The following is a 24,387-nucleotide window of genomic DNA, read 5'->3' on the forward strand; positions in this document are numbered from 1 at the left end:
AATTTTTTTTGCTAAGAAAACTGTACTAGTGGGTGGTAAACAGGGCATCTGCACATATCAAAATTGATTTTGGAGAATCGCGGAATGGGTATATAGTTTCACAGGGAGGCTATGCGATCCAGGGGATGATCCCACAGAGACGGCTTCTGTTTTGTCTTGAACTGAGCATACTTATAGCAGAGTAATTTTAACAAGGTGTTGCTAGAACACCCTATATTTCAGTGTCACCTTGGCACTGCTTAACTTTCCAAGACACAACCAACACTGCACCATGCTCATGTTTGAAAGATCCCAAGAACATGTTTACCCAAAGGTTTTATTTGACTAGCTCTTATAGGCATACAGACACTTTCATAAGCACGGAAAGCTTGCCTTAAGTACATGCGTATCTTGCTTACAGAGATCCAGGGAAAACACGGGCAGGGTGGGAGATGGAAATTTAAGACGATGAACAAAATGAGAACAAGGTAAAAGCGGGAGCCAATGTTTCGACAAGTGGACCAGTCTTATTCAAGGCGACATATGCATATCCCTTGGCACAGTATATATAGGTAGGGTTCTTCTAAAGGGGAGAGAGGGTAAGGTGGGTGGGTGAGGCAACGACCGAAAGTGTTAGTGGCGAGGGTGTAGAATGATAATAAAGGGGTGCGTAGCACCCCTTTACACCCTTGCCGCTAACGCTAACCCTCGCCGCTTTACACCATTCTACACCCTCGCCGCTAATGCACCTGCGATCCTTGCCTCACCCACCTGCCTCACTCCCCTTTAGAAGAACGCTACCTATATACATGTATACTATATGTAGCATATGTCACCTTGAAAAAGACTAGTCCAGTTGTCGAAACGTTGGCTCCCGCTTTTACCTTGTTCTCGTTTTGCTCTTCTTGCTTACAGAGAGTACAACAACTTGCTTGAAATCAGCAGTGCAGCACTTCAACTGCAGCAAGTAATGGGTCTGAAACCTACTGCCGCCAGTTGCCTATTAATCACATTCGCAACTAACAGTGACATGGACAAATCACAATTCTGTAAACTGCACGTAACAGCACTGAATGTGGAAAACATGTTAACTGATCACTTAGGGATCACGACTTGCTCACAAAATACATTTCAGAGTAGTGTACAACTATATCATTTTTCTCCAGCTTAGACAGTCGTAAAGAAGGGTTTTCACGGCTGTGACAATTGGTTTTATTTCATAGCTGAATTGCTAACATGATGTTTTAACTTTTCAAGGGGTTAAAATTCAATTTGTGTAACTATAAAGAAAGGCGTAAGTAATGTTTGCGTCGATTATCACTATGATTTGGCTTTTTCTTTTCCTGAAATGCACCACATTTCATTCAAATTGTTTCAGTGTTTTAGTGAGAGCATTCTTGTGTGTAACATTTATGTACAACATTGCACTTAAGTAGAAGCTAAACACCATATAGTGAATCTTGCAACAGCACGTGCAAGTAGAGCAGCAAAGAACATTTTTGTTGTGCCAGCCATTAGCAAGTCGGGCTAGTTGGCACGTTTTCAAAGGCTCAACACAAAAATGACTAAGGACAACAAAACAAAAACATAGAGAATGTGATCCTGCACTGTAACTGATGCTTCGCTATTTAAAGAGTAAACACAAACCACAGTATCTGCAAACCTCCGATGCAAAAATTAGTTTTTACGAGCAAGCAAAGTCTGGGTTCTGGATAATCAGACAATGCCAGCACATTAATTTGCTGTGATGACTCTGTCGGGTAGTAAAATTTTGCTTCTACGGTTTGTCTGTGCTCAGGCTTGTCTGCACTTAACGGTGAAGCATTAGTTGGAAGCCCGGCAATGCACCTTGAAATTAATTTCTGTCTTCCATCCCCATGGAGACAGTCTCGGACGAGTGCTGTTTCAATTGGTTAAAGTAGCAGAAGCAGATGAGCCCATTCATCTGCAACTAAGAGCATAGATCCACTAGCCATCAGTGGCCACAACACATCTTTCGCCTCGGAGAATGGTCAATACATTGCATGCTTGGCCAGCACATTTCTGCGTGAACTGCTGTGACTGGTCATGGTATCGAAAAGCAGACTGGTATTCACTGTAGTTGCACAGTATGTATGGTCTTTATGATGACCCTAGAATTTTTTCGCTTGCTTGTAACCAATAGCTGTTCATTAAACCCATTCCATTAAAACGTCTTTAATTGGTTACAATGCTTTTACTTGCCTAGACGAAATGCAGCCACTTGTGCAACTGTCAACAGATAGAAAGTGTAGTGCAAATGGATGACAAAGAGAGATTCACTGCTGCTGTGCTTGCACTCTTTGTTGCACCATGAATTAGTCTACTTGCCATCATTGCACCAGCCAAGTGACCACACTCCTAGAGGATGGCAGCCTAACGTGGCCCGTACGAGTTTCGAAGAAAACACACAGTACCGTGTATAGTGAATCCATTCAGCGAATCTTTTTCTTACCAACTTCACTTACGGCTACGAGATCCATATTTGAAGCAGCCGTTTATGTCCCTCATTTACAAATTCAAATTTTCGCACTTGCGCTGTGCTGTGAGTGTACGTCGAGAAAAGCTTGCAAGATACTGCGTACACCGATTCCTTTATAGAAGCTTGTTCTAATTTCAACTTGTTTGCTCATGGCTAAAAAATCAAATATATTAGAATGGGGCACACTTCTGAACTTGCTCAGGAAATGGAGAGACAGTAAATGGCTTGTAGAGCACTTGGAGGAACGGGGAAGAAAAAAATAAAGTGACAGAAGTGCACATAGTGAGCAATAAACATCTGGCAAACTAGTTTCAGCAGGTAAGATTCTTTCTTGCCCACATTTCAATGTCCCGGCTTTCAATGACTACTTGTTAAGACGTAAGGAAACGCACACTAGCTCTACACGTGGGTTTCATCGTTGTCGCAAGCATGTACTATGGTGCTCAATATGAGCTGCAACATGCGAGCTGTAGCTGCAGCAACGCTTATGAGAAAAATGTGGAGACAACGCTGCCATTTGAGTGTACTGTTGACTTTCTTTGCGGGGCGACAATACGCTTGCCCATCGAGCAGCTACGTCCTCATCCCGGATGAATAAAGAAGAAAAAAAATATAGTTAAGAAGCTAGGGCAGCGTGCACCGTGACAAAGCATGCTGCACTAAAAGCTAAGGACTTTCAGGCTGCTCTGTGGGCCACAGTATTATGTTCAGTGGAGAAATTGGACAGCGTAAAGCACAGGGTATGTGCATTTCTGGAATGGCAAAACCTTCTCCACATTTTTCTCGAGAGCGTAGCTACGGCCACGGCTTGTGTGTTGTAGCTCATATTGAGTGCGACAGTACTCACTATACATAATTTTACACGACAAGGGGAAACACCGTGGAAGGTACACAAGTACTGTGGTCACAGAACTCTCTCCGCACATTTCAGAGCGCAGTTGTTTTTAACCTGCAGTGCTTAATACCAAATAACTTCATATACTGCAACTGCAACTTGCGGACATAACATTACGTCAAATCGTGTATTTGTGCAGCTTTGTACTTCAATTATGCAACTTACTATGCTTTGGTCGCGAGCACAAGTGATGCGATGAGGCCGTTGGTTGCGGAAACATGTTGCCTCGCTCGTTCGGCAATAAATAAAGCGTCAGATTTGCAACATCTTCAATGTAATAATTATGTCGTATTTTGCAACACAGAAGCATGGGTCATAATATTAACGTCAAACTTCATGACACCTACCTATATCTTTCTTTTCTATGTGACGCAATATTCTTAGGTCACGAATGTGAAACGGGAGAAAAATCTCTCTAGCCTCCATAGTACTGCCTGTTATGTATGAAGCGGTGTGATCTCGACAAATGTAGGTAGTCCAATCGTAAGGCTTGTCACTGATGTATATCGGAACACCTACTTTACGTTGGTTTAAATACCGTTTCTTTGAACACTGACTATGGCAGCACTGAATATTTAGTTGTGGAAAATACAGCGGTCACCATGGGTGCTCCCAGAGCAGCGAAAAATTGTAAACAGTATGTTCTGTTTGGTGGACTATATACACCAACTGCTGCAAAATTTTACACATTTGTGTTCAGCATGACATGTACTGAGGCTTTACGTTCCATCGTATAATACCATCAAACCTTCATCGCAATTGTTCATAAGATATCGATACAGTAACACAAGACTATTACAGCGCACGGTCTACAGCTATTACGCTGATGCTGTTGCCAGCACCTTGGCACCTTTTATATCGGCGTTGACAGATTCACCTGCACATTGTGGCACACATTTACAAGGTCAAAGTGACATTTGCAAGATGAACATTTATCATATGAACTTTCGATGTATTTGCATGGATGCTATGAATAAATATAGTAAAAATGCCCATAATTCTGGAACGCAAGGCAGAAAGGGGTGAAGAATACCCTCTGCACGACAGGCATCACAGCTGGTTGTGGTGCCAGTGGAACCTCGGGCGACGACTTAAAGTCGCGTCTGTTACGTTGCGCATGCAGCACTTGGAAGGTGGTGCACTCCAATTGTATTCGTATGACAGCCTCGACCGCACTTCCCTCTGACACATTACACCGGTCTGCTCGAGGTTTCGGTACTTCTCGTACATCATGGTCGCCGTCTGCTTGTGAGTGACCAGGTACGAGTTGAAGCAACCGCGTGAGCGGTACTCCGTGTCAAAGCGCCGGTCGTGTTTGCGATGGAGCCTCAGCGGTGCCGTCCACACGCCCACCGACGCGTCCTCACTGAAGTAATAGTCGAATGCGACGAAAGCCAAGGTTGCAATGTACCTCGCGGCGCTCTGGGGCAGCACGTATCCTCCGCCGCGCGCGTAAGGCAGGTAATAGCCGTCTCTGAGATACCACGTTCTTTCTGCCCACTTTCCGGACTTGAAAACTGGCGCGTTTCCGGCAAAGTAGCCCCAGTAGAGCTCCCCGTCCGGCCTTTCTTCTTTCCACTTGGCCAGCTCGTCGGCAACGACGTCTACTCTGGCGAACGAGTCGTCGTCCAGCTTCAGCACAAAGTCGAAATAGTAGTGGCCCACGATCCACTTAAGGCTATGGACCAGCTTACTGGTTAAGTGCTCGTACGAGTCTTCGGCATCGTCGAGGATCACGACGTCGTCAAAGCTAAGCGACTCTCGCTTGAGGTTCTCTACCCACTGCAGTGGTGTACCGTGAGCGCCCACGAAGAACTTGTAAACGATGCGCTGTTCGGACGCGGCTGCCAGCTTCAACCACGTTCGGCGCGCTGCGTGGCGCAGATGTTCCGTCTTGTGGGACGACAGTATCGCCACGAACAGAAACGTGTCGCCTTCTTTGCCCCACCAATCCCTCGCGGGGCCTACCGCTTCACTCGCGGAGCGCGCTGCGATGTCGTAGCTGCACCACAGTGCGAAAACGAAGCCAAGCACGAACCAAATCACTCTCACCACGAAGGCACGACCTCTCGGACCTAAACGACCGGACAACGCACGTAGCCACACGGGGCTCATGACGAGACTTTCAAAAGCGCAGCGGGAAGGGGTGAGCTGAAATCTCGGCTGAAAGCTTTCGTTTGACGATGCGAGCTTTCATTTTCGCAGCGCTTTGAACGGACAAACGCTGCTTACCGCCGCCGCACGTTGTTGCGTTCTTTTTGTTCGCACTGTTTCAGCTCGCTACACATTTAACCGTAGCGGGTTGGCTAGCTCAGTTCATTCGCATTGAATCCAACTTCCCGTCCGTTCGCTGCAGGCATTGCCGTCCTATGGCCGTCCTCTTGCAAGTTGCATCTGCCGCATCTCCATCCGGAGTGTACGGACCGTCATTTGCGTCAATCGCATAATGCGCGGGAAGACGCGGAGGATACCGTCGACGTGAAGTTGGTAGCTCGTGTCGTCCAAAGTCCTTTTCGCCGGCACAGTTTGAAACGCGTTAAAAGGAATTTTTTAACAATTTATTGCACGCAGCCACCACAAGCAGACATCCATGCAATGGCAGAGTGACGTCAGGGCAGTCATGTGGTCTTCCCATGGTTGCTAGAAGTACTAGAAGTGAGAGAAAAACCGGCCGCTCCAAGCCATGTCCAAGCTTGTTGGGATGCGCGATCCATTTTTTCGACACATATACTGGGTGGTCTGTGGTCGAATAGATAGCACATCGGGCAGCTGTGCTGAGGGAACAGGGTTTGAAACGAACCATCGGTCGAACTAGGGTCTCTGAATGATAAGAATGTGGCAGTGTGTGCATGTGCCGCTATTCAACAAACCTCCATGGTCGGAACGTCTTTAACGCCGACGTAGGTCACTGTAGATACAGGACTGGGAAGGTAAAAGCTGAATAAAGATATTTGGCGCCCACTTCAAGCCCTGGGCACATGCCATTCGGTCTGAACTGGTTTTCAATGAACCTCTTTGATGCCAACCTGCGTCACTTAATTGCATGTGCCAGCTAGCTGACGTGTGCCACGACCTGGATGAACGTCTAACACCAACTCAAGTAACGAGACATGTGCCACTGAGAATCTACCGCTCTAGAATGACAAAAATAATTCCTTAAACTTTTCCGGTTCTGAGGGGAATCGAACGCACGCCACAATGTGTCATCAAGGACAGCAACACTGCTTATGCTTATGCTTGACCGCGTAACAACAATGCATTGCGGTGAAGCTGAATGTAACGTATTTTGCAGCGCTCGAGGCTTCTTGCACGTTGAACTGTTTTTCGTCGATCTTTACTGCTGTTTATTGAATAAAAAGGGTAATCTACACCTGTGTCTGTAAGTTAAGAGATTGATTTTATTGAATAAAAAGGGTAATGTACACCTGTGTCCGTGAGTTAAAGATTGATAAAAACTAATCGCACTTTCTTGCACTGTGTAAAAAACATAAGCCTTTTATTAGGTTTCTAATATGCACCTGTTAGCAAATACCGCAACTCATTGGTGACCATACGTATGCGGTCCGGTTCATCAGTCACAATGTGGGAGCTAAAGAGAATTAAAGACAAGCGTGAGTGCACTCACTTCTGTCGGCGCAGTACGTTGCTTCTTTATTGAAAGCAACCTTTGATTAAATCATTAAATAAAGTTGCCAATTTGCAGTTTTACAAGTATTCCTCCCGTCTTTTCTGAATCTGGAAGGTCTGGCAGCAGATGCATGTTTGTCCTCCATAAGATTTAGGATGGATGGATGGATGGCGGCTATACCCTTTGTAACGGGCGGCGGCTGGCGTCACCTAGCCTTTTGCTCCCCCTCTTATTTTATTATTATTCTTTTTTCCCCTTTCTTTATATCCTCTTTTCCTTAACCTAGTTTTCACTCCCCTCCTCCCCCCAAAATAACTATCTAAAACAGTAGAGGAAACATTATCTCCCCGATTTATGGTATTATCTATCCCTTGACTTCCTCCACCAATCCTCTAGCCTCCCCTTCGTTACTGCCACTCTTTTCTCGTCTATTTGTCCTCGTTCCCCGGGAAAACCTAATGCCCCTTCCATATCTGCCACTGTTCCCTCTGCCAGGGTTGGGCGAAGGTCTGTGCATCTCAGCACTATATGCTCAGTGGTCTCTATTTCGGCTCCGCAAGCTGTGCACCGAAGGTCCACGTCTTCAAATTTAGCCCTGTATGTTTTCGTTCTCAAAACCCCCGTCCTAGCTTCGAATAATAGTGAGCTGCCCCGCGAGTTATCAAATAAGAGCTCTCTCTTAATCTCCTGTTTTTGTGACCTATACATTGATAGCGCTGGCTTTCCGAGCATTCTTTCTTCCCACATTTTTCTTTCCGTCTCCTTTACCTCCTTTCCCACACTAGAACCACGTTGGACCCCCTCCCTCGGCTGTAGGTATCTATTCCTCAGCTTCCTCGTTCTGAGTGTCCACTTTGTGTTCAAACTTTTCATGTACAGATATTTGTACACTTTTCCTGCCCACCTTTTTTCCTCCAGTGCTGGGAGTCTCTGTTCAAATTTTAGTTTACTTATTGCCTCTCTACCTTCGAATGACGTCCATCCCATGTCCCCCTGCACTCCCTCATTAGGGGTGTTTCCGTGTGCTCCTAAGGCCAACCTGCCTACACTTCTCTGTCTCGTTTCCATGCATGCCTGAACTTCCGATTTCATGCATAGTACTGAATTTCCGAATGTGAGGCCAGGTACCATAACCCCTTTCCATACGCCCCTAACCACCTCGTACCTATTATAGTTCCAAAGTGCCTTGTGTTTCATTACAGCTGAGTTCCTTTTCGCTTTTTCAATCATAATTTTTTCCTGTTCTTCCAAGTACTTTTTGCCCTCGTTTAGCCATATGCCCAAATACTTGTATTTTTCAACATGATCAATCTTAGTGCTTTGTATTTCCAATGGTTCCCCCCTTTCTTCATTGTATACTATTACCCCAGACTTCTCTCTACTGAATTGCAGTCCCAATTTTTCTCCCTCCTCTCCACATATGTTCATTAGTTCCTGTAGCCCTACTCGGGTGTCAGCAAGCAGTACAATATCATCTGCATACATCAGTCCGGCTAGTACTTGAGCTACCTTCTGCCCTTCCAGCATATAGCTTATGTCAGTTCCTATATATATATATTGTGCTCTGTTCTAGTCTCTTTTCCATTTGGTTCCATTTAGTGGTACAGTTTACGTCAAGGTAGCCAACGCAGTTCCAAAACCATAGGATATTGCAGTACGTGATTCAGTGCAAGCGAGCACTGCGAATTCTGTTACTTTTACGAAACACCTAATTGCTGCTCACAAGGCTAAAACTGCACTGTGACTGAGTTGTCTACTTGTGCAGAGTTCTTGGCATATTTGCTGTGCATGCAGTGTCAAGGCCTCCGCAGACAGTTTCAGAAACCACGACCTCTTGCCTGGCATGCATGAAGCCTGACCGCGTCTCCATTTCTTCCCCGCGTTTTACTGCGATAGCAATTCTTCGGACACTCGATCCAGGCGCATTTTCACCGTCACTAGCTGTGCTTTTCCGTATAATGACCAAGAACAACGCTTTCGCCGCTCGCTGTAAACGCGAGGGGAGCCGACCATGGCTCGATCTGGCGCGCACAAGGAAGGAAGACGGGGAGGATACGCACCGTCTTCCGGCGCGGGGAGGACACGCGCCGCCCTGGAGGAGGGCGGCGTTGTGCTCCGGTAGCAACAGCGCATTTCGCGGCTGCGCGCAAGGGAGGGAAGCGTGGAGGCAGGGGGCGTTGTGCTCCGGCAGTAACTGCGTATTGCGCCCAATCTTGAAAGTGATCTGCAGAGTGTATAGATAACTTTCTGCGTGCTGCGTTCACGCCTCTCAGTTTGCGTTGAAGCGGTAGACAGCACGAAGGTCACTTCGCTGCTTCTGCAACGCATCCACGCGCCAGCATTTTGACAGCGAGTGTCCGAATATTCGCCTTTCGGGCGGAACTGTGCCGTTTTAGTGATAAAACATATTGTAACATATTTGATAGGCTGACAGTATTTTATTTATCAAGAAAAGAAAACACATTCACCCCTGTTGGCACATTCTTTGTTGTATGTCAAAAAGACAACTGTAAATTCTGAACAATATTCTTAGTTGCAACAACAAACACAAATATACGACACAATGCACTTCTGAACACAGCTGGAACATAAATATTTGTTCTCTTGATCGTTCTGTATTGTACATGAAATACAGTGGCATGGCCAGGAGGGACCACACTGGGAATGCTGTCCCCTCCCCCTAAATATATGTAAGCCACACTGTGGCTTGTCTAGCCCTTCCTTTCTCCAGTCAAGTGCATGAACCCCTCGAAAAAAGATTTCTGGCTGCGCACGCCACTGAGGAAAGACTCCAAAATCAAAGGTGGGGTTTTGCTCTACACGATTGATATGCATTTATGCAGATTCAGCAAAGGTAAAATAAGAAAAGACTGCCTATATTAAAATGTAAATACCAACAGTTGAGGTAACAAAAGTATACACGACTGACAGTGTGGATGCAACCAAAGACTGCAAAGTATGAAAACACGGCTTTCGAAAAACTACAATGAAAAAAAAAAAAAAATGCCTTCTGCTTTAAAAGGTACACTCATGCTCATTTTTTGGCTTGCACATAGGAGAACATAAACAATACTGCTTACTAAAGTTATACCATGGTCTCACAGCTGACAGAATGATGTCCTATGCTATCAATAGTTTGCTGATGGGCTAGTTGATACTTGGCTAGCGTTACGCTGTTTTCATTCCAAGCTTATTACTATGTTTTGCAATTTTCTTCTTGGGTAGAAAATTACCAGTTTTGGGCACTTTATTTTCTTGTAGATTTTAAAAGGATCTTCATGTTTGTGCAGTGTGCTCATTCTGTATATTACTTCTTTTCAGTCTGCTCTTTTGCGCACCACACTGTTTGCATCTTTCTCATACCTGTATTGCATACTGCCAGTCCCTTGCATGCAAATCTAGACTAATATTTCATTTTGCAGTGTACTGTGTAAAATAAGAAATTTGACATCTGTATTTGCATGGTTTGACAAACAAAAGTAAACACGTAATCTTTGTGCATGCCCATTTGCAGATGCAGTTCATTAACACACCAACACAATACACCACTGGTGCTGTGTGCATTACTTGCTTTGGTTACAAGCTGGCAGGAGGCAACAAGAGTCCATTAGTTACTGTTGTCACAGCGCACTCCAGAGGCTCCCATGGATAAATATATATACATACTACTACCCAGTATTCGGACACATGCCACCCAAGCGGGATGCTTACTTTCTCGTTTCAAAGAAAGTGGACTATGATCTTACAGTAACGTCTTTTACTAGGGCAGTTTCCTTCCTTTGAGAATTTGTAAATGTTCACTGCAATTGTGTGAAATTTCTATTTTCACTCAAATTTTGAGCAACAATTTTGACTTTCATTGACAGCTCTTCATCTTTTTTGTTAATGCGAGCTTAGCAGGTTTTCCTTTGTTTGATCCAAGTTTCTTTTTCATAAATTAGCATGTTTTCCTGAATAAACTATCAGTTCATAGACAGTGCTTGCCCCAAGCAACAAGTAGACCTCGGAACGTTTTTGCGCTGCTTATGATGGATGTTTTACTAAAAATACCACAAGAAAAACTTTCCTGCATAAAACATCACTGGGTAAACTGCAGCCTGATCCATAGGTTATTGTAGCTTTATATTTAGCAAGTTGGGCCCTCATGAGAAAGACTTTGACTAACAAGTCGAGGAAGAAGTGTGCGAAATGACTAGGTAGTTTAGAAGCACTCCTCTGATGCAGAGGACTTTTTATGATGTCCACTCGTACTAGGTTGAGGCAGCCTGTGTACAGCTGGGTGACACTTGACATTTGTACAATGCACAGTAGTAAAGGAACTCGTTTGCAAACTAATTATGCTATAGCAAACAGTGTCCAAGAGGCAGCTGCCATCATGCGACACTCAGTCGGTGCCACTGCTGCACAGTCGCTAAAGTGTCCCTTTGTTGATATGAACACATTGCTCTAAAGGTGTGCAATGAACTTGTACCTCTGAATATGCATGCTTAATAACACAGGCAGCTACAAACTGTACCCACAATGCTACCCAGAACGTATTTCATATCACAGATATCTTGAATGCAGCCAAACATTGCAAGTAAACACATTTTTGACATGCAAGAAATAAATTTCAGAGACTGCAATTGCTGGTTACATTGCCAAAGCAAGGACATGTCAGTGATGATGCTGGTGTAGCACTGGGCTGGGTGAGGTCCATAGTAACTGACTCATGGCACCTTCAGCTGTACCTTTTCCCTACAGTGAATGCCATTTTCCAGACTGTGATACCTCTGAAACGGCTCCCGCAGGGCATGACTTAGTTTGCCATATGTCGCTGATGTGAATTTAGCACTGATCGAAGCGATCTATATAGCCACATACTAATCACCACCTTAGATACACCCCATTTCCGCAGAAGACACCACCTTGAAGATGTGCACAGTCTCTGAAATGTTTCTCGGGTGCCATGGCTACTGCTCATGCCTGAGCAGCCGCATACAACACTTCTGTTGCGAGTGCAGCGCTGGTCACAGTGAGTCTAAGATCAGCCGCAGTTCCTTCCCACAGAAGACATCATACTAATGATGCGCGCGGTCTCTGAAAATGTCTCTCAGGTGCCAAGGTCAATGCCTTGCCCTGGCATTCATGTGGGGTAGCAAACGATTAACTTGCAACCTGGTTAACCTCCCTGCCGTTCCTTTTCTTTCTCACTCTCTCTTGGTATCCGTATGTCGCTGATGTTGCGGACGCAGCACAGCGACAGCCGAGCTTTCTTGTCGTACACGTACGACATCCTGAGTTGAACCTCCTGTTTGCATAGCACGCCCTGTTTCACCAGGCTCTTGTACTTCTCTTCCATCGTGGCCACCGTCTGTTGATGCGTCACCAGGTAAGAGTTGAAGCAGCCCCGGGACTCGTGCTCGGTGTCGAAGCGGCGGTCGTGCGTCCTGTTCATCAACAGCGGCGCTAACCAGACGCCCACCGCGACGTCGTCGTTGGCGTACAGGTCCAAGAGCTTCGAGTTGTACCCAATGTAGACAACCGTGTACCAGGAGAGGACGTAGCCGCCGCCGCACGCGTACGGTAGATAACGGTCGCTAAGAAACCACGCCGGCTCAGCCCACGGGCCGCTGTGCGATACCGGCGCGTAACCTGCGAAGAATCCCCAGCAGAGCAACGGATTGCGGAATTTCATCACCGAAACGCGTCCCAGCTCCCTAGCGATGATGTCCACCCTCGCGAACGAGTTGTCGTTCAGCTTTAGCACGTACGAGGACTTGTAGTTCGAAAACACCCAGAGATACGTTTGCAGCAGTTTGAACGTCCGATTGCTGAATGAGTCCGGCACGTTTTCGAGGATAATCAAGTCGCCGTTGGCGCGCGCTTCCCGTTCCAGGGCTATCCGCCGCTCGTCCGGGACACCGAGGGAGCCCACAAAGAACCGGTGCGCGGTGGCATGAGTGGAGAATTTGAGCCATGTGCGTCGCGCGGCGTCGCGTAGTGCGTCGTTCTGTTGATACGACAGCACTGCCACGAAGAGGAAATCCCGCGTTGGAAGCGTCACTTTGAAGTCCCTGTACAAGGGATGGTCGCCTAACGGCCTTTCGTGGAATCGCCACCATGTTAGCAAACCGCAGCAGATCCCGAAGAAGAACCAAAACGGTCTGAAGAGACTGAAGCACTGATGCGCGCGTGTTTTGAAAGAGAACAAATTTGATTTCTTTGAAGTAGATGGCATGATCGCGGCGTTGTAACTGTTCAGTAGACTCAATCGGATTCAACTCGTTTTACCAATGCGCTTGAGTGTTATGGCCTGTGTTTGTATATTTTCACGATAATTACGTTATTGATGCGGAAGTGAAATCAGTTTAAGAAGACAAAAGCGACTTTGGCGGCCACAAACATTACTTTGCTATCGTAGTTCAAAACCGCCGACCGTCGCAGCCATCTTGATGATCTTGAAAAGGCGATAAACACGCGAAAAAGATATCCGAAAAGAATTAAAACAAAGTAATAAACAAATAAAAATTTCAAACAGAAATAAATTTATTACCGAAAGTCTACATGAAACTGGGTTTAGTTTACACGTGATATTGCTATTTCTATCATCCAGTTCCGCTGACGTCCTTGCAACACCGCCTTTTCGATGACTGCCAGAGAACATGGCGTACTGTGTGCTGCGTTTCTGCTGCTGTGCATTTGTCAAACTTCATGACGTGTAAATCGTTTGTTCTCAGATCTACGGCAACGCGAAAACATCTTCGATGTGTAGACTTACGCACCGTGCCAGCGTTGGACGCATTGTTCAGTGACATCTGCTTTCACTTAAGGTTCAGCTACTTCGTACAAATTGCTAGGTATGGCAGTGCATGTTTTCTCTTTGGCCCCGTTTAGCCTTCGCACGGATTACTGAGATATTTGTTTGTTGCAACATCGCGCGTTCCGGGTGCGCCAGAGCGGAAGTTTAAAAGGGAAACGCTTTTGACGTCATTAATTAATCTAGATCACGTTCCTCAGTGTCGCGATTGATAAGTGTGCCCTCGCATAAGGTGTCAGCCTCGGCACCTTCCCGAAGTCGCGTTTTCTAACAACAGTAAGGACATGCGAAGAAATTCGTGCCATTCAACTATTTGTGGCGCGTGGAGTGATCTGGAAATGATAATGCACGAGTCTTGCCTTACTGGCGTTTAGTTCTATACCCTTCCAGAGCCGCGAATGCTTCTGTTAAGTGCTTCGCGTGAAAGCTAAATGAACCGATCGCGCCACCCTGTTTGTTTGGAGAGGAACAAAGCGGTCTTCGCTGCTCCGCACAGCTCCCGCATTTCAAATGGCTGTCACTCGGCCTGTGCAGGTCGCGACAGCTGGGATGAACAAAAAGTACAACACGGCCGCTCAAAGACTTCGCCAAGATTATCTGCGGCTCGTCAGGGATCCGGTACCCTACATCATAGCTCACCCCCTGCCATCCAACATCCTCGAGTGGTAAGTACGTTTTCCATTTTGTAGTTATGGCAGTACTCGGCAGCTGTAAATAGAGCATTCTGAAAGTCCCACACGTTCCACGAGTTCGTCTAGTTTACGCGACCCGATCACGATGCACTGCATGTCGACATTTGTCGAAAGACGACCGCGTCAACGTTTGGCGCCATGTCGGTCCCACAGAATTGTCGTCTTTAGTGGAAAACTTCATTTGATGTATTTTGAAGACTGAACCGTGTTGCAACATCCGGTTAACAAATTGTCGGTGTCACCCCGCCATGAAGAGACACTCAATGCCTCCGTGCTTTCTTTTATTAAATTGTAAGTAAAGCTTTCTTTGGCTCATATCTCTGTCTATCTTCGCTCCCCCTCATACACTCACACATACACACTTTGCGTGGATGGCTGTCTGGTTAAGTAAACTGAGCCAGTCCTGGAGCCAATCCTGGAGGCAAAGCTGATGTCAGTGCTGTATGCCTCATTGCATTAACCATTAGTGTACCCATAATTTATTATCTCAACAGATCTACTGTGAATCATCCTCTGATAGTTTCTATCCAATTGTATAACTGAAATGTTGCTGTTGAGAGCTTGGCAGCAAATTTGGTCACAGAAACTTTAGCTTCCAATCTTTTGTTCCAGGCATTATGTTGTACGAGGGCCAGAGAACACGCCGTACGAGGGTAAGCTCATTCTGCCTCTGCTCACTGTCATAGTACCCTGATGCATAGATTCTGTGACTTGCTCTCTTGTTACCTTGGTTTCATGTCTTTCCATTTGCATTCCAATGTAGTAGTCAGAACTTTGAAATTAGTGCTGGGTCTCTGCTGACTTCACAGTTTAGTTCTGTTTTTCTTTTTGACATCAGCAATTTTTGACTATTTAATTCAGTCATGTCCAGATGCACTAACTAACAAATTAATCTGTACGACCTCCTTGAATCTGATGCTCTAGTTAGAAGCGAATATTATAACCAGCTCACATTTGTTCAAGCTCCTAGAAGCCACATATTTGTTTTAATTGTATGAAGTTAAACAAATATGATTTGGAACATAATTTTGGCTTGTACATAAACAGGCACATACATACTTGTTGTGTTTGGACCAGTGCTCACACACCTCCTTGAAGTCCTTGAGAATACTTGAAAATAAACATGCTTCTTGAATTCCATGAAACTTTCGAACAATTAAAGTAACAACATCTGCATAGGGGCCATGCCATAGAAACAGTCTATTGGGAAAGAAAGTTCTATGTATTTTCTTTTGAGAATGTCACTAAATGATTGCACTGTGGCTTGTTTACAGCCACCAGTGAAATCGCTGCTGCCATCCTGGAGCTAGACAGAGCCATATCAAGTGACCAGACTGTGCCACTATTTTGTTCTTTTGCTAATTCAAACCAGAACCATGATGGCTCAGTTTTTGAGCCCAAAGCTCTACAATTGCCTGGCGCAGTGTAAGCTTCCACCATTTGGCTTTAACATGACGAGTAGTATCCTTGCCCGAAGTTCGTCGCTGTACTAACCATCATGCCAGAAGTCAATCGATGTCCCTATAATGAGAAAGTTAACTGAAGACCTGAAGAACTTAAAGCGTGTGTCAAACTCAGCAGCTGCTTAGCTGCAGAATAAGAAAGAGTTCACTATTTTTCATTTTATATGTAGGAATAAGGTTTGTTTTCCCTGTTTGAATTTTTTCTATCAGGTTCCTTGAAGTCCTTGAATTGTCCTTGAATTTTGAGTCAATTGTTCTGTACGAACTTCAGTTTGTACAGGTAACAGGCAGTTTTACTTTTTCCGCAATCTTACCATTTGCAGATTACCTATTTGCCAGAGCTGTGGATGGCAGTGGCGAAAGCTGGTAGTGACATCTTGTGTTCTGTACAACTACAGCACACCAGAAGAATTTTTGTGTTGCATCGGGGTTACTGGTGAAGCAAAATAATATAGGTACTGCATGTTGGCAGTTATGTCGATCTTGGTGATTTGCATGAGCAGTTATGTAGTACACAAGTCACTGCAGTATTAGCTTTGTGTGATCTCTCATTAGATCCTGCATCACCAGATGCCGCCACCAACATTGTTGCTGCCGTATGCCTTTCCAGCAACCCGATTATCCATAAGAAGCTTACTAACAACTTTCTTATGACCAGAACAGGTAGAGGACCAGACAGAAACAATACCTGGTTGTGTTTAAGTTACAGGGTCGTTCGTGCCATTTTTTAGTGGTGCAGGTTGACGTTCAGCCACCTTAATGTAAAAATTTACAATGTTTTTCTATGCATGCCTTATGAATATTCTCCAGTCAGTTATTTACCAGTGTTCTCATGTTCAGCATCTAAAAAAGAAAAAGAAGGCAGGTAGACTTGCGTCATCTTGCAGAATCACAACTCAGTATTCAGTGAAGCCGTTAGTGCAGCTACCCCCCCCCCCCCCCCTCCCATTTTGTGTGGTCTCCATGGTACACGACGGTAGCATTGAAAACATTGTTGCTTGAATACTTTACCAAATGCTGGATTTAACTTTGGCACACACAATGGTAGTGCTGGTTATTGTCCAAACATTGAAGACACTTTCATGTTGCTGCTGCTTTCTTGGCGTAATACCATTGAAAGGGCACCATCTTGCAATAAACACTTCTAAAAACTAATGTATTCAAATTCCATGTGCTTTAATGCTTAGAGGGTCTGAGCTATGCGTGTGCATAGTTTTACTGCTGATCTCTAGGTGTTACTTGTGTGGACTTGAAAATGATTTTCAGTCATTTGGTTGCTACTCAAAGTGGTGCTTCCATGGCACTTTGTCACTTTACTTGCACTAATTGTTCCATGGCATTGATACATTGCTATCATGTTCATCCAAGCACACACTTTATCCTTGCAAATTATCAACCTAATACACTGAATAGCCCTTCTTTGGCAAGTACTTCGAACTCCCAACAGATGCCAAGGCACATCGTAATTCGTGCTGTTTTGACATTTTTACAACCTGCCATCACATTCTTGAAGGCATGTTACTCTGTTCATACGAGGCCTCTGCCTGACAGCATGTAGTCCTTTTGTGGTGCTTCGATACAACTTTTAAATGGGCCTGGGCAAGCACTTACCAAAACTGACACTTTCCAATGTACCTAAGTCACTCCCATAGTTGTAATTTCGCCGGCGCATGACCCTGATCACCCCCTACATTGCCTCGAATATTCAGAAGGCTTCAGTGTTTGCTTCTTTATGCAGGTGCGCATTTTGGCTTACGTTTTGTGTTATTTAGGGCAAGTCCCCTTGTCAAAATGTTGGCTCTTAGCTTCAGAGCGTCCCTTGTTTGACCATTGTAGATCGCTTCAAGTCTCCATCAACCTGTCTTGTTTGGACATAGTACTCACAAGGATACCATGAAAGTGACTGTTTTTTGTGCTGCCTATAATTGTGAATCTGTGCAAGTTGCCAGCTTGCATAGGCTGCAAGCGTTTTCCCCATGCCATAGTCTTGTAACCTGGATCTTGTAAAATTGTGCTGGTTGCTCAAGACCCTGGAACATCATAGTGGACATCATGTTGGTCTTGCACTGTGGCACAGATGGAATCTATCACGGGAAGCTTATGTTCCCGGCTGAATTCCCCTTCAAGCCGCCCAGCATCTTGATGATCACCCCCAGCGGCCGGTTCAAGTGCAACACACGCCTCTGCCTCAGCATCTCGGACTTCCATCCAGACAGCTGGAACCCTGCATGGTCTGTCGCCACCATCCTGACGGGCCTGCTAAGCTTCATGGTAAAAAAAAATATTCCAACTTGAACACACTTAGTTGCAGTAGTGTCGATGACCTTGTCCCCTTCAGGCGCGAATTATCATGGGCTGTCAATAAACATGTGACATTTATACAACCTATTCCAAGGTGCTCAAGGGAGGCAAAGGGGTAGAATGTCGCTCTGTGCATCTTCAAATAAGTCGTCATAATTTGACAGTAAATAGATACCTATTAATTGTGCAGTCAGTCATATTGCTTTTTTTTTTTTTCATAAAAGGAGCTGAATCGCATGCTCAAAGTACATGCAGAATTTAATTACTGGTTGTGTGCATTATGAGAAAAGAAAAGTTATTCTTTAGTCATTGCTGCAAGAACGCTTCGTGTCAAACATCCCGTCAATCACGGTCGCACCTTCAGCAATGTGCAGCACATTGAAGTGCAACGAAGTCACATTGACTGTGCAGGGGTTCAGTTATTTGAATTCAACGTCCATTGCTTTTTCTTTGCCACCACTGAATAGAAGTGTAAAAACAAGTTGCATCCATAAATGTGGACACCGCACTGAAGGGGTAATGGCAAATGTCACTGGTTCTTGAGTGGTTGACCTGAGTCCTTGAACGAGCTGTTGGACTTCACAAATTGAAATGTACCAGAGGAAAATGAAATGGGGCTCCTCACTGTTTTCACAGTAGAGGTTGTCATGTGCAGCCTGAATCTACCTAATGACCATTTAGTTCATTCATTCTAAAAGTTCTGGTCGCATCAGTGCTTCAGTTGTGGAGAAAGGCTATTGCACCCCAGGGAGAATTAATCCCAAATGACCAACGGAAACACAAATCCCCTCAAATATACCTACCGGTAAAGAAATGCCTTACTGCGGAGCAAAAGAAAAAGATAGGTTTTAGGTCAACTAGTGGAATTTGCCTTGTGTTAACACTTCGGGCCATGCATGACTTGCATTTTTCAATGTTTGCAGGTGGAAAAAAACCCTACATTGGGAAGTATTGACACCACCGACAGGGAAGTAAGTTGGCCAGCCTCCTGTCCCTATTAGCATGGTCAGAGCACAGCTTATTTGTAATGGTGCATGGCATAATGACACCTGATATAAAATTGGCTGCACTCCTTCATATCTTCTTTTTTTTTTGTATTGCAGAAGAAGCAACTTGCAAGGGAGAGCCTAGAGTTCAACTTGAAAGATGAAATGTTTTGCGAGCTGTTTCCAGACCTGGTTGAGGTAAGAGGGAAACTGTGGTGACTGGGTGCAGAACTTGTGTTGCTGCAGTTGCTCAGCACACCTGATTGGTACTACTAATGTGCGCTTCGTGTCAAACCTGTGAACTAAGAAAACAAGGCATTATTGGGACAGTCATCTGCTAAATGCTGATGACGATTGCAACGCAGTTGAAACTGATAGCAATATCGAAAGCTCTTGCGCATAGTAATCTACGGTGGTTTGCTAACTTACGCACTTCTATGGCTTCTGCAGTTTGAAGCCACGGAGATAGTGAGTCCGAGAATGTTTTGGGAAAGGGAAATCAGGGAGGGCTGCCGCATGTTCCAGGAGTGGGCAACACGTGGCAACCTTGCCTGAGCGGCTGCTTTCTGTAGCTAGCAGCAGGTGGTGCCACAAATTTACGCTTGTGCCGTTGCAGCAGCAGATCGCATCCCCATAAGCGAAGGCAACTTTGCCCCCCTCCCCTTCTTTTTTTTCTTAAGAACCAGTCTATTAACTGTTGCAAATGTCACACTGAATGACGTAGACTCCGAAATGAAATTCTGCATAATTTCGGCAAGAACATTGCAGCAGTAAGCGCAAGATCTTTTATTTGAACACATTCAGCGAAATATGTAGGACCCTGTAGATTGAAATGATTTGTGTCAGTGTGCTGCTACTTGAACTCCCTTTTTGATATACAAGAGACATTCCACAGTTTTCATAAAAAGTTGCTGTAAAGCCCCTTTGAGCACAAGAAACTATTTTAATGTCATTTTCATCCTGTTCATTGCCACTCCACAATCTTAATATTGATTTATTTGGAGGAGCGCTAAACACAAGGAAGGACAACAAAAGTGCACTTAAGGACCACAATTGCCTGCACATTTCCTTGTTTTTTTCAGTTACTGATTTACAGTGGACTCTCTTTAAACAAAAGTCCACGGGACTAGGAGTACAATTTACTGAAAGTTTGAACTGAAGGGTGCACAGTATGCCCTTTTGAAAAGGGCATGTAGGTCTTTATTGCCAACAGCAGATAATGCATGTAGCAAATCCGATTACAGGGCGGAATAACTAAAAAAAAAAACAAAGAATGCAGCTGCTGACTAGAGCTGACAGCACACTAACTAGGGCACCAACAAAGGCCACCTTGGTGAGAACATTGAGAACTGGTGAGGAAACCCGAAAAGGAAAGGTGCGAGCAACAGTGCTTAGTGCGATGCTGCTGAGATTGGTGATTCAGCGCTGTCTTTTGGTAATGTACAGTCGAAACTCAGATTCAGAAGAGCTTTCTTTGTATCCTATGTTCATCATAATATATATTTGTCACATGCTGATATTGGAGAGAAAAATGTTAGATTTACTTCGTTGCAGACAAGAATTCGTTGTATCTGTGTTTATTACGCTGAGGTTTGACTATCTCTAGCTCCGTTTACCAGGAGTTGGAAAAAAACTGTGGCTCTGCTTAATATTCCTTTTTATTTTCCCTGCCTTAATACAGAACAAACCAACGGTAAAACTACAAAACGCAATGCCACGTAAAAAAGCAGTTTTAATGAGTGTTTAGGCATACTTTCTTTGCACTTTGCACCATTTAGTTCCATTTTAGTTCTACTTTTTCCAGTATGTTCTCAGTATTAGCAAGGTATATTTAGGTATGTTTTATAAAGTTCTGTTCTCAGCAAATGGTGCTCGTTTTTCATTATTTATTCACCGTAACATGTTATGTAACCCCTATGTAATGCCTGTAAAAAGGCCTTTAGGGTACATGAATAATAAAAAAGAACACCTGTGCCAAAAAGGTTGAGAGCCAATCGCGAGGTGCTTGTTTCCCTAGTGTTTTGATGGTATAAGGCTGGCCGTGCATCACTTTCTCGATTGTCTAACGTGGCAATGGTGCCCCAACAACCAAATAGCCCCTACCGACCCAACACGAAATGTCTCCCCCAACACACTTGCTCCCCTTCCCCCAAATGCCCTCTCCTCCTCAAGACCAGGTAACACTGCTGTTCTGTTTAAGTGAGTTCTTTTTGCCGATATTCTAGTCGACCGGGTAAACCGGAATATAGGTCGAAATACTTTCTTCAAAGAAGCAGACAAAACTTACCTTTTGTTCTATAGCTGTCTTTAGCAGAAGGTGAGTCATCATCTGGCAACCTACAGCGTGCATGTTGGTGAATGCATAGCCAAAGCCATCTCCATAGCCAAATGCGATTGCTGGTACTTTCTTTTTTCTTGTTGCTGTGTGTCGTGTGTGCTCCTCCAGTCGACCTCGTGTGTGATTTCCCTTATTCCTTTTAAGATAAAAAGTTGTAAATTTCGTTGTAGCAAGCGGCAAGATGGCAGCACAACATCAGCTTGGTGTTATTGCAAAGCATACCATACTAGCGGGCACGAAAAGGAAAACTGTCAGCACGCAACTCACTAAAATGTCATTTCATGGGCATTGTGCTGTGCAGACACAAGATGCGCTTGCAGACTTTGTGCAGGAGCTTTCTGCAAGCTCGCTGCCAATGACAATGCAGTCAGTTTGCTGCAAAATTGCAGCACCGTTGGGACAATAAACGCGTTTCCGTGATTTCCTTCTTGTTGTTTTTTCACTTCAGGGTAACGGGGTTGACCTATACTCCCACTGGACCTGTATTCCGGTTTATACGGTATTTCACTTTGAACCAAAATTCGGAGAGGGTGACATCGCTGGTTTCAATGTCGGTGCAGGAAATCAAGGAGCAGATACAGAAGAGAAAAACGGAGGTGGAGGCGCAGAACGCGTACCTGGCCGAGCGCAGCATAACGGGCAGCAGCCTGGGCGACCAAGGGTACGGCCTGTTGGGCAGCACCCTAGCCAACATTTTCGTCATCGTCGGCTTTGCCGCATTCGCGTACACCGTGAAGTATGTGCTGACATTCAGCGCCAAGTGACTGCGGCCGCCGCGCGCACAAGAAGACCCAAACCCATGGGGAGTTGCGCGTGCGGACAACAAGGGACTCAAAAGAAACTGAGAAAAAAAGAACAGAGGAGGAACAGGGAAGGAAGATTGTGTCATGCCGCCAACCACTTTAGCATTATGTACATAGCTATGCGCGTTGTTTCTATGAGAGTCAGTTCTGCCTGGCGGTGACGAACAGTGGCAAAGCTTGGCCCTCACATTTTCGAAAGACGGGGGGGGGGGGATGGCACTCATTGTCCCGGGCCTCTTCACTTTATTCCTCCCCTCGCTCAAAAAGCAGGCGATAAGTAAACGACAAAATGCTTGTGCTACTTTGGTTCTCGGAGAACTGGTTTGTCAAATGTTGCCCGAGTGAGTGTTTCAGTTTGTGTTCACCTATGAAATTGCAGCAATTTCTGGGGAATATTTAGGTCGGTTCTGCACTCTTGGAGCTTGGATTGCGAAAGCTGTTTCGCAGTGAAAAAAAATCTGCAGCCGTTCGTTAAACGTTTTGTCAGTGTTGTTGGTGTACTTGTGAAATGAACAGTTGTCACAATGGCCATATTTCATACTTTTGTTCTGTATAGCTTGCAGCACAGTATTTTAATGCCATACTACTAATAGCAGCGGTGTTCATCACGGGGCAAGTGAAAAGTTCAAAATCCATGCTAGGGAAAAATTCTTTTATGGCATTATCAGCAGCTTTTGGTGTATGTGGTTGGTGTTTTTTCTTTTTGATGAATTTCTGTATAAAAGTAAAAAAAAAATTTTATATATAGGGGTCTCTGTGCAAATTGTGCACATTGTAATGCCCGAGTCGCACGCTGTTTTTGTTATGGGGTAAACACTATGTACAGTTAACAAATTGCTATGAAATTGAAGCTCGACGTGTTCTGGCTGAGACACTATTCACGTTTGGCATCGGATATGCGCAGTCCGATCAGAGACGTGAGAGGCCATATTCCTGAACCTTGTTAATGAAAGAAACAAAAGTGTGTATGATATTAAAATTTTTCAGAACGAGACATTTGTTTATTGTCCTTTGTCAGCATGTTCTCTGAAATGTGCTTGAAAATAATTTACTCACCCCCTCCCCTTCCGCCCCCTTCTTTCTTTATTTACACTTTGAATACTTCACTCGATGCGCTGCGAATAAGCTGTGCTAATCCGATTCCTAGCACAAGCAGCCAATGTTGCTTGCATATTCAATATCTGTGCTTGCTTATGGTGCCCCCATTCCAGAGGCCATTTTTTCCCCGTAACGCGTGGTGCCCCCTAATGAGCGGAGGACTGCTGTGCTGATGGTATTGGCACCAGACACCTTTTCAGGACGTGTCTCTCTTGTTGATCTGCATCATGGTTGAACCTGGTTGCACTGTACTTTGATGTCTTGAATTACTGTCTGAATCAAAGGGAGGAAAGTTTAAAAAAAATATTTTGAGGGTTTACGTGCCAAGATCACAATCCTATTATGAGGCACACTGTGGTGGGGGACTCCAGATTTAGACCACCTGGGGTTCCTTAACATGCATGCAAATCGAAGTACACATGCATTTTTGCCCCTTCGTAATGTGGCTGCCACGGTTGGGATTGAACCCATGGTCTCGAAGTCAGCAGCTAATAAACACTGTAACCACCGAGCCATTTTAAGTGTAGGGTTAATGCCTCGAAATTGCATAGTGAGCTATGAGGGACACCATAGTTAGTGTTGGATTCATATTGATTTTGCTTCCTTAAGGAGGCTAGCTTAGCAGGACACTTTGAGGTACTATCAGACATTGTTTGGGATATCATTGGCCATAGTGAAATTAGAACTGGTGAGGCTTATACAGTGCTGACTAATGGCCATGTCCTCTGCTATAGAGGTCTCCCAGATAAGCAATATGGGGTAGGATTCCTAATCCATAAGGACACAGCGGACAACATTGACGAATTCTACAGCATTAATGAGAGGGTAGTAGTAGTCGCAATAAAACTTAATAATAAGTATAGATTAAAGGTAGTACAAACCTACGCTCCAACATCCAGTCACAA

At 44.8% G+C, this 24,387-nt stretch overlaps 3 protein-coding genes across 3 annotated transcripts; 1 reads left to right on the forward strand and 2 right to left on the reverse strand.

Moving 5' to 3' along the window:
• Positions 1–296: 296 nt before the first annotated feature.
• On the reverse strand, positions 297–6,074 carry LOC126516763 (beta-1,3-galactosyltransferase 6-like). The gene has a single exon (XM_050166868.3). It carries the CDS (start codon positions 5,487–5,489, stop codon positions 4,425–4,427), a length of 1,065 nt encoding a protein of 354 aa, XP_050022825.1. The 5' UTR covers positions 5,490–6,074; the 3' UTR covers positions 297–4,424.
• A 3,346-nt stretch (positions 6,075–9,420) lies between these two features.
• LOC126516744 (beta-1,3-galactosyltransferase 6-like) lies at positions 9,421–13,471 on the reverse strand. The gene has a single exon (XM_050166848.2). It carries the CDS (start codon positions 13,220–13,222, stop codon positions 12,164–12,166), a length of 1,059 nt encoding a protein of 352 aa, XP_050022805.1. The 5' UTR covers positions 13,223–13,471; the 3' UTR covers positions 9,421–12,163.
• Positions 13,472–13,629: 158 nt separating this feature from the next.
• Positions 13,630–23,378, forward strand: LOC126516755 (ubiquitin-conjugating enzyme E2 J2-like). Its single transcript, XM_050166856.3, has 7 exons — positions 13,630–13,841; positions 14,336–14,466; positions 15,106–15,146; positions 18,034–18,227; positions 19,181–19,228; positions 19,361–19,441; positions 22,142–23,378. Exons 2-7 carry the CDS (start codon positions 14,351–14,353, stop codon positions 22,343–22,345), a joined length of 684 nt encoding a protein of 227 aa, XP_050022813.1. The 5' UTR covers positions 13,630–13,841; positions 14,336–14,350; the 3' UTR covers positions 22,346–23,378.
• The last annotated feature ends 1,009 nt before the right edge of the window (positions 23,379–24,387 follow it).

The sequence above is a fragment of the Dermacentor andersoni genome, chromosome 3 (assembly GCF_023375885.2).
Source record: "Dermacentor andersoni chromosome 3, qqDerAnde1_hic_scaffold, whole genome shotgun sequence".
Classification (NCBI taxonomy): domain Eukaryota; kingdom Metazoa; phylum Arthropoda; class Arachnida; order Ixodida; family Ixodidae; genus Dermacentor; species Dermacentor andersoni.